Source organism: Somniosus microcephalus, chromosome 16 (assembly GCF_052327205.1).
Source record: "Somniosus microcephalus isolate GS21.2 chromosome 16, FLI_Smic_1.0, whole genome shotgun sequence".
Lineage (NCBI taxonomy): Eukaryota > Metazoa > Chordata > Chondrichthyes > Squaliformes > Somniosidae > Somniosus > Somniosus microcephalus.
The window spans coordinates 105,329,710-105,340,540 of NC_141002.1; the positions used below are offsets into that span (position 1 = coordinate 105,329,710).

At 48.1% G+C, this 10,831-nt stretch overlaps 1 protein-coding gene across 1 annotated transcript in view; it reads left to right on the forward strand.

The window, feature by feature from the left end:
* Window positions 1-5,634, forward strand: part of LOC147106467 (guanylyl cyclase inhibitory protein) — a 28,158-nt gene extending 22,524 nt beyond the window's left edge. Inside the window, exon 5 of the mRNA XM_086009763.1 lies at window positions 4,585-5,634. Coding sequence (XP_085865889.1) covers window positions 4,585-4,727 — 143 coding nt within the window. The 3' untranslated portion in view covers window positions 4,728-5,634. The remainder of the gene's footprint in view (window positions 1-4,584) is intronic.
* Window positions 5,635-10,831: the final 5,197 nt, after the last annotated feature.

Sequence of the window (10,831 nt, forward strand, 5' to 3'; positions counted from 1 at the left end):
TCCTCACCCAACTGAGATGGGCGTCTCAGCCCCTGCACAGCTGCAGGAGCAGCATACTGTTGGCAAGCCCTCACAGGCTCGCAACTCCAGAAGACGCCCGCCAAAGGTGTCGAGGCAGGAGCAGCATGAAAGTGAGCAAGGGGCTCCACATCTGCTGAAGCCACAGGGGAAGTACCACGTAGGAGCACGCATAAGAGGAAGATAAAGCACAAGTAGTCACAAGGGTAGTCACTTGGGTGTTCTGTTATGTTTAATTGTGAAATGCCATCATTTACTGGATTATGTAAAATGAAGTGATGGCAAACTGTTGAAGTTCTGGGCTGTGTCATTTTGCAAATGGAAGTTCCACATTGAGGGCTCAGGGCGACTTGGAATTGTCAGTATGGTGGTCAGAGTGATAGGAAGCCACAGGTTCTTGTCCATTGTCGATGGTGTGGTAAGAAGGTGTGAATCAAATGTGTTTGATTGGGCAGCCTAAGCAAATATGGCCAAGGTGAGTGCATCCCTTGCATCCCGGGCAGCAACGTTCTTGCGTGCTGCTGCCACTGGTTGATGTGCCTCCGCAATGCCTTCATTCTCGCTCTCCTCCTCCTCCTCCTCCTCTTCCTTCTCCTCCTCCTCCTCCTCCTCATCCTCATCTGAGGAGGCTATGTGCTGAGCCACTTGTCCCTCAGGCAGCTGCAAGTCACGATGCTGTGGGATGTTGTGAAGTGCACAGCAGACCCCGATGATTCTGGCTGCTAAGTACTGCAGGGCTCCACCTGATCTATCAAGGCATCTGAATCGCATCTTCAGCAAGCCGATAGTTTGCTCGATAATGGATCTGGTGGAAATGTGGTTGGAGTTGTAGCGCTCCTCAGCTTTGTTGGATGGCCTCCTGAATGGCATCATTAGCCAAGTCTTCAGGGGATAGCCCTTGTCTCCAAGTAGCCATCTGCAAAGTTGGTCTGGTGGACTGAAGAGCAGAGGCACACTCTACTGCCACAGGGTGAACGAGTCATGGCAACTGCCAGGGTTCTTGGCGCAAACATGCAAAATGTCCTTCTTGTGGTTACACACCAGCTGCACGTTGAGGGAGTGGAAGCCCTTGTGGTTGACAAAAAGACCTGGATTGCGATGGGGTGCCTTAAGGGCCACATGTGTGCAGTCTATGACGCCCTGCACCCTTGGAAAGCCTGCCAGATTAGCAAATCCAACCGCACGCGTAGTTACACTTGCTTGGTCCTTGGAGAAGCTGATGTAATTGTGTGCCTTTGCAAAGAGGGCATCGGTTACCTGCATGATGCAAGTGTGTGCGGCCGACTGGGAGATGCCGCTGATGTCTGCTGTAGATCCCTGGAATGAGCCTGAAGCAAAAAAGTTGAGTGCGGTGGTGACTTTGACGGCCACTGGTAAGGGTTGTCCACCTGGTCCTCTGGGCTCCAGGTCTTGGTGCAGCATTGCGCAGATGTCACCCACTACCTCTCGCGAAAGTCTCAGCCTCCTTTGGCACTGCTGCTCAGTCATGTTGAGGTAGCTCATCCTCTGTCTGTAAACCCTGTGTTGGGGGTATCTCCTGCGGCAATGTCCTTCCCTGCACTGGCGCCTTCTGCCCTGTGCAACTTCAGGTGGTTGAGCAGCAGGTTGGCGCTCCTGTTGTTGCTGCTACTGTTGGTGCTGCTGTTGTTCAGGGTTCTGCTGCTGCCGCGGCTGGTCTTCATCCAAAACTGAGGTCCAGGAGGAAAGGAAATAAATGGTTCCCATGCTGCAGGTATATACCTCAGTTGAGGAAGCGCTCAGTCAAGGTGAGGAGAGGGTTTTCCCAGGAGGTCACAGTGGAGATGGATCTTAGCTTCAAAACTTCCAAAATCAGTAGACATGCAAAAAGTTCTCCAAGACCTGAGGAAGGAAAGTTCTGCCACCTGCAACTGATCCTTGTGGAAAACGCTGTTTTTATGTTGGAGCTGCAGCTGTTAGTAAGCCAACCACTTGTGAACCCGACAGGATTAGCTGGCGTGTTCCAGGGGAGACACGCAGCATGCGGGAAATGTGGTGAACTCAGAAAGGCCTCTCAAAATGGGATTATAGAGGCACCTAAGTGGCTGTTAAGGGCCTTCAGGGCCTATCCCGCCGCTTGGAGGCGGGACCGAAATAGAGTCTGCAAGCTCGCCTTTGGGAAATTTGCGCAGAGGCGGGTTGAAGGCGGGATCCGAGCCGACGCCATTTGTTGCAACTTTCCCACCTGACCTGCCTTCAAACCCGCCTCCTCGGGGCTGGTAAAATCCAGCCCTTTGTATCTGTCTTCACGGTAGAAGACACTAACAACATCCCAATAATGGATAATCAAGGGGACACAGGGAGTGGGGAAACTAAAGACAATCACCATCGCTAAGGAAAACGTACTTGGTAAAATAGTGGCCTATTCCTGCTCCTATTTCTTATGTTCTTATGTTTTAAGCCCACTCAGCATCTTATATGTTTCTGTAAGATCACCTCTCATTCTTCTAAACTCCAATGAGTATAGGCCCAACCTGCTCAACCTTTCTTCATAAGACAACCCCTTCATCTCAGGAATCAACCTCGTGAACCTTCTCTGAACTGCCTCCAATGCAAATATATCCTTCCTTAAATAAGGAGACCAAAACTGTACGCAGTACTCCAGGTGTGGTCTCACCAGCGCCCTGTGCCATTGTAGCAGGACTTCCCTACTTTTATACTCCATCCCCCTTGCAATAAAGGCCAACATTCCATTTGCCTTCCTAATTACTTGCTGTACCTGCATGCTAACTTTTTGTGATTCATGTACAAGGACCCCCAAATCCCTCTGAACTGTAGCATTTTGTAATCTCTCTTCATTTAAATAATAATTTGCTTTTTATTTTTCCTACCAAAGTGGATAACCTCACATTTTCCCACATTAAACTCCATCTGCCAAAGTCTTGCCCACTCACTGAGCCTGTCTATATCCCTTTGCAGATTCTTTGTGTCCTCTTCACAACTTGCTTTCCCACCTATCTTTGTATCATCAGCAAATTTGGCTACATTACACTCGGTCCCTTCATCCAAGTCATTAATGTAGATTGTAAATAGTTGAGGCCCCAGCACTGATCCCTGTGGCACCCCACTAGTTACCGTTTGCCAACCAGAAAATGACCCATTTATCCCGACTCTCTGTTTTCTGTTAGTTAGCCAATCCTCTATCCATGCTAATATATTACCCCCAACCCCGTGAGCTCTTATCTTGTGTAGTAACCTTTTATGTGGCACCTTATCAAATGCCTTCTGGAAATCCAAATACACCACATCTACTGGTGCCCCTTTATCCACCTTGCTCGTTACATCCTCAAAGAACTCCAGCAAATTTGTTAAACATGATTTCCCTTTCATAAAACCATGCTGACTCTGCTTGATTGTATTATGATTATCTAAATTTCCTGCTACTACTTCCTAAATGATGGACTCCAGCATTTTCCCAATGACAAATGTTAGGCTAACTGGTCGATAGTTTTCAGCTTTCTTTCTCCCTCCTTTCTTAAATAGGGGCGTAACAACAGAAAATGCTGGAGGTACTCAGCAGGTCAGGCAGTATCCGTGGAGAGAGAAACAGAGTTAACGTTTCAGGTCAATGACCCTTCGCAGATCCGGTGTCCTCCCCTTGGCCCCACACCCCCCCGTAGGGTCAATGCTCTCGGTTACCAGTGAGCGAGATCCAGGCGTTAGGGCCAGGATTGCGACCCTATAATTTTAAGGAGTCTTTGGGTTAGAAATTCCTTTTAGGCAGTGGTACAGAGCGGTAGGTTACCACACGGGCTGCCCGCTATACGCTGAAGTCAATGGGCGGCCAATGAGATGCCGCCCGCTTTGTGCTACAGCCCGAGACCAATTTCCGCCCCTTTCCGTCCATTGAGTTTGGATGCAGTCGCAAATCTCAGCAACAACAACTTGTATTTATACAGCGCCTTTAAACTAGTAAAACGTCCCAAGGCGCTTCACAGGAACGTTATCGAACAAAGCTTGACACTGAGCCACCAAAGGAGCTATTGGGACAGGTGGCCAAAAGCTTGGTCAAAGAGGTAGGTTTTAAGGACCGTCTTCAAAGAGGAGGGAGAGGTAGAGAGGCGGAGAGGTTTAGGGAGGGAATTCCAGAGCTTGGGGCCTTGGCAGCTGAAGGCATGGCCACCAATGGTGGAGCAATTAAAATTGGGGATGCGCAAGTGGCCAGAATTGGAGGAGCGCAGAGATCTCGGAGGGTCGTGGGGCTGGAGGAGGTTTCAGAGATAGGGAGGGGCGAGGAGGCCACGGATTGATTTGAAAACAAGGATGAGAATTTTAAATTCAAGGCGTTGCTTAACCGGGAGCCAATGTAGGTCAACGAGCACAGGGGTGATGGGTGACCGGGACTTGGTGCGAATTAGGACACGGGCAGCCGAGTTTTGAATGACCTCAAGTTTACGTAGGGTAGAACGTGGGAGGCCAGCCAGGAGTGCGTTGGAATAGTCAAGTCTAGAGGTAACAAATGCCGAGTTTTATTGTGGGGCATTTATTTGTATAATTCTCTGGACGCTGGGACAGGTTGAGTGACAGTGATGGCCTTTAACCTTTCAGCAGTTATCAGCCAGCAGGAATTTATCGAGGGAGCGATGGGAGACGGGTGGATCCGCGCCATGCTGGAATGTGATCCGACTACAGTCGACATTCTGAGATCAGCATCGAAAGCTCAACTGAACAACGGGACTGATCGGAAGTAAAAGACTCAATGGATTCGCACTAGCATCCACCTCCGATAGGTGCTCCTATAAAGAACTTCTGTTGGCTGGCTGAGATCAGACAGAAACGGAACAGGCGGGACCGAGAATAAAACTGGCATCTGAAATGAACGTCACACAAAAAGCTTAACACATTTGTGGCGCACACTTGTGTTAAAATAATGCAGAGAGCAGCTGGGGGCGAGCACATGAAGCATTGGTGCGACAACATCGAGGATTGTGGGCTAAAGATTCTGCTGTGTTGCATCCTTTGCATGTCGCAGAATCACACATCGCTGAATGACACAGTCCCCAGCCTGTGATAATTCCAATTACTAACTGATAGGTGTCAGCTGTGGCTCAGCGGGCAGCGTTCTCGCCTCTGAGTCAGATAAATCGTGGGTTCAAAGCCCACTCCAGAGACTGGAGCGCAAAATTCTAGGCTGACACTCCCAGTGCAGTACTGAGGGAGTGCCGCACTGTCGGAGGTGTCGTCTTTTGGATGAGACGTTAAACCGAGGCCCCGTCTGCCCTCTCAGGTGAATGTAAAAGATCCCATGGCACTATTTCGAAGAAGAGCAGGGGAATTCTCCCCGGTGTCTTGGGGCCAATATTTATCCCTCAATCAACATCACTAAAAACATGATCTGGCCATCATCACATTGCTGTTTGTGGGAGCTTGCTGTGTGCAGATTGGCTGCTGTTTTACCCTGTTGTAAAGTTATATAATACCTTCTTCAACTGGAATATTCTTGCAGCTTAGTGACGGTTTAGTAGAAAAACTTTAATGTTACATAGCGAGGAGATGCGAGGAGATGTTGGTGACTGTGGTATTGTACGTGGTTCTATTACTCGATCTGACTTAGATTGTAAGAAGCACGTTAGGACCGGATTACCTTTAATAAATGTAAATTAATTATTGAAGGGAAGTCTTTGATCTTTTCCAGTTGTGTGTAAACAAACCATTTGATTTCCTTCCTAAACTCTGTGCCACATTGAAGTCTTGTCTCCCGGTTCGTAGTTCTAACCGAATACTAAATAATGAAGTAACGAGATTCAGTTGGGGGATGAGTTGCGTGACCAAGCATCCACCATGGATCCACATTCACAGGAGAGCGCATCGGGGAATCGAGTGTGACTTTAGTGCGACAGAAGCGCTGCTTCTTGGCGGTCGATTTCGACTTTCGACAGGAGGCCGGGGACGGAGGTGCTGGCAGGCGGCTGCCGAAAAAAACGGCCGCCCCGCACCTCCACCTTAATTTGCGCCACTGCCGCCACAGGTAGGCCCCGTGAACCGGGCGCGATTAGCGAGCGGTGCTACAGAGGTGGTCGCTGCCAAATATCGCGATCGGGGCGGTAGCGGGGCGCTGCGCACACCGATGACGTCATCGGTGGCGGTGCAGCGCAACAGGCTAACACTGCCATTAGCGCCCCAGCTAAATATCGCGGGAAGCATGGCCAGTGGCGCTAAAGACACTGAGTGCCCTCTTTAGGCGCTAACTGGTGGCGCAGCCCACCGAATTTCTCCAAGATGTTTCCATTTGTGGGGGAGATCAGAACTAGGGGCCATAAATACAAGAGAGTCACTAATAAATCCAACAGGGAATTCAGGAGAAACTTCTTTACCCAGAGAGTAGTGAGAATGTGGAACTCGCTACCACAGGGAGTGGTTGAGGTGAATAGTATAGATGCATTTAAGGGGAAGCTAGACAAACACATATACATTCCTTTAAGGCACAAAAACCCCACAGGGAAAGTGGTCCAATCGTGGCTAACAAGAGATGTTAAAGATAGTATTAGATCAAAGGAAGAGGCTCATAATGTTGCCAAAAAGAGTAAGCCTGAGGATTGGGAGGGTTTTAGAATTCAGCAAAAGTGGACCAAGAAATTGATAAAGAAAGGGAAAATAGAATATGAGAGTAAACTAGCGAGAGACATAAAAACAGATTGTAAAAGCTTCTATAGGTATGTAAAAAGGAAAAGATTAGCAAAAGTAAATGTGGGTCCCTTACAGGCTGAGACAGGAGAAAGTATAATGGGGAATAAGGAAATGGCAGAGAAATTAAACAAATACTTTGTCATAGAGTCATAACGGCACAGAAGGAGGCCATTCAGCCCATCGAGTCGGTGCCGGCTCTCTGTAGAGCAATCCAGTCAGTCCCATTCCCCTGCTCTATCCCCATAGTCCTGCAAGTTTATTTCCCTCAAGTGCCTATCCCGTCTCCCCTTGAAAACACTGAGTGTCTCCGCTTCCACCACTTCCGTCGGCAGCAAATTCCAGGTCAGTTGCGAGCTGAGGCCCGATCAGAGCATCGGACCTGTGAGGGGGCAGTGACCGGCGGCAGAGCTTAAAAGCGGCGGCAGTTTCAAATCGGCGGCAGTTGCGAGCTGGTGCAGTCGGGAGAGCAGGAGGCCAGTAACTGGTGAGTTTAAAAGCTCACCTTTCGCGGGCTTTTTCTTTCACAGCTGGTGAAGTCGGGAGAGCAGGAGGCCAGTAACTCTTATATAGGTGGAGCTGTTGCTAAACCCGAAACACTACAGTGTAGTGTCTCCCACCCTTCCACCTCCTCTAACCTTTTAGGGGTTAGGGGAAGTTGAAAAGGTAGGTTCAATTTATTTTATTTCAGGAGCCTAACCTCGGTGGAAAAGGTTCCAGGACAGGAGGCGGCAGTGAAAATACAACACCAGAAAACAGGTAGGTGACTGGTTGGTGAGTACTTTCACAAACTTATTCTAAGTAGAATTCAATAATTAAGCTAAATCGTAGTAAATAAAAGGGTATTGTAAGGGTTAAGTCATGGAAGGGCAGCTCAGACCCGTGTCATGCTCCTCCTGTGCCATGTGGGAAATCAGGGACACTGTCTCTGACAACTATGTGTGCAGGAAGTGTGTCCAGCTGCAGCTCCTAGCGGACCGCATGGCGGCGCTGGAGCTGCGAATGGACTCACTCTGGAGCATACGCGATGCTGAGGATGTTGTGGATAGCACATTCAGTGAGTTGGTCACACCGCAGGTAAAGGCTAGCTCAGACAGTAAATGGGTGACCAAAAGGCAGGGTAAAGGCAGGAAGGTAGTGCAGGAGTCACCTGTGGTCATCTCCCTCCAAAACAGGTTTACCGTTTTGGGTACTGTTGGGGGAGATGACTTACCAGGGGAAGGCACCAGCAGCCAGGTTCAGGGCACCATGATTGGCTCTGCTGCACAGAAGGGAGGGAAAAAGAGGGATAGGGCTATAGTGATAGGGGATTCAATTGTAAGGGGGATAGATAGGAGTTTCTGTGGCCGAGACCGAGACTCCAAGATGGTATGTTGCCTCCCTGGTGCAAGGGTCAAGGATGTCTCGGAGCGGGTGCAGAGCATTCTGAAGGGGGAGGGGGATCAGCCAGTTGTCGTGGTACATGTAGGTACCAACGATGTAGGTAAAAAGAGGGAGGAGGTCCTACAAGCTGAATTTAGGGAGTTAGGAGCTAAATTGAAAAGTAGGACTTCAAAGGTAGTAATCTCTGGATTGCTACCAGTGCCACGAGCTAATAAGATTAGAGAGAGTAAGATAGATAAGCTAAATACGTGGCTTGAGCAGTGGTGCAAGGGAGAGGGATTTAAATTCTTGAGGCATTGGAATCAGTTCTTGGGGAGGAGTGACCTGTACCAAGGGGACGGTCTACACCTGAACTGTGAGGGAGCCGATGTCCTCGGGGTAATATTTTCTAGGGCGGTTCGGGAGGATTTAAACTAATTTGGCAGGGGGATGGGAACCTAGGTAGTGGAAAAGAGGGAAGTCATATGAAGTCAGAAATAGATGGTAGAAAGGTGAGAAGCAATAAGCAAAGGAGAGAAACACAAAGGGCCAAACTAATTCATAATGAGAGTGTGAAAAAAGCAAGCCTGAAGGCTTTGTATCTTAATGCTAGAAGCATTAGGAACAAGGTGGATGAATTAGTTGTGGAAATAGAGGTAAACAAGTATGATTTGATTGGGATTACAGAAACGTGGCTGCAGGGTGGGCAAGGCTGGGAACTTAACATCCAGGGATATACAATATTTAGGAAGGATCGGCAAAAAGGTAGGGGAGGTGGGGTAGCATTGCTGGTAAAGGAGGGGATTAATGCAATGGAAAGGAAGGATATTAACTCGGATGAAACGGAATCTGTATGGGTAGAAATGAGAAATAGCAAGGGGAGGAAAACGTTAGTGGGTGTGATATATAGGCCTCCAAATAGTAATATGGAGGTGAGGGAAGGCATAAAAAGGGAAATTAGAGAAGCGTGCGATAAGAGCACAGCTGTCATCATGGGTGACTTTAATTTACATATTGATTGGACTACCCAAATTAGTAAAAATTCTGAGGAGGAGGAATTCCTGGAATGTTTTCGGGACGGTTATCTGGACCAATATGTCGAGGAGCCGACTCGAGATCAGGCCATTTTAGACTGGGTATTGTGCAATGAGAAGGGACTTATCACCAATCTTCTTGTACGAGGCCCCTTGGGTCAGAGCGATCATAATATGATCGAGCTCTCAGTCGAGATGGAGAGTGAGGAAATTGAATCAGAGACTAAGGTCCAGAACTTAAATAAAGGGAATTACGAGGGTATGAGACGGGAATTGGGTAAGATTGATTGGGTGGTGTTTCTGGGGGGATTGACAGTGGATAGACAATGGCAAGCATTCAAAGATAGAATGGAAGAATTCCAGAACATGCTTATACCGGTTTGGCATAAAAATAAACCTAAAAAGGTGACTCAACCGTGGATAACGAGGGAAATTAGGGACAGCATAAAATCAAAAAAAAGGGCATATCAACTGGCAAAAAAAAGCACCAGACCGGAAGACTGGGGGCAGTACAGGATACAGCAGAAGAGGACAAAGGGATTAATCAGGAAGGGGAAAATAGAATACGAAAGTAAACTTGCAGCAAACATAAAGACAGACTGCAAAAGCTTTTATCGGTATATCAGGAGGAAGAGACTGGTAAAATCCCAAGTCGGTCCCCTGCAGTCCGATTCGGGAGAATATATAATGGAGAATAAGGAAATGGCAGACCAATTAAACTCATACTTTGGTTCTGTATTCACAAAGGAGGACACAAATAACCTCCCAGGAATATCGGCAAACATAGGGACTAATGAGAGGGAGGAGCTGACAGAAATTAGTATCTCTAGGGATATGGTGTTGGGTAAGTTGAGGGGACTGAAGGCCGACAAATCCCCGGGGCCTGATAAACTACATCCTAGGGTACTTAAGGAGGTGGCCCTGGAGATAGCAGATGCTCTAAGGATCATCTTCCGGAACTCCATTGACTCGGGAACAGTACCCGTGGATTGGAGGGTAGCTAATGTTACCCCAATATTTAAAAAGGGGGGTAGAGAGAAAGCAGGGAATTATAGACCAGTAAGCCTTACATCGGTTGTGGGCAAAATGCTAGAGTCCATTATCAAGGATAAAATAGCGGAGCACTTGACAAATGGGGAAAGGATCGGACAGAGTCAACATGGATTTACAAAGGGTAAATCGTGTTTGACTAATCTGCTGGAATTTTTTGAGGAAGTAACTGGTAAAATAGATGGGGGAGAGCCAGTGGATGTGGTGTACCTTGACTTCCAGAAAGCCTTCGATAAGGTTCCACACAAAAGATTATCATGCAAAATTAAGGCTCATGGGATTGGGGGCAAAGTATTAACGTGGATAGAGAACTGGCTGGCGGATAGAAAACAGAGTTGGAATAAACGGCTCGTTTTCAGAGTGGCAGGCAGTGACCAGCGGGGTGCCGCAAGGATCTGTCCTGGGACCCCAGCTGTTCACAATATATATAAATGATCTGGATCAGGGAATTGGATGCAATATTTCCAAATTCGCTGACGACACTAAACTAGGAGGAGGGGTGGGCTCTGATGAGGATGTCAGGAGGCTACAGTGCGATTTGGACAGGTTGGGGGAATGGGCGGATACGTGGCAGATGCACTATAATGTGGATAAATGCGAGGTTATCCACTTTGGGGGTAAAAACAGGAGGGTAGATTATTATCTAAATGGCAATAGATTGGGAGATGGGGAAGTGCAGAGGGACCTGGGTGTTCTTGTGCACCAGTCACTGAAGGAGAGCATGC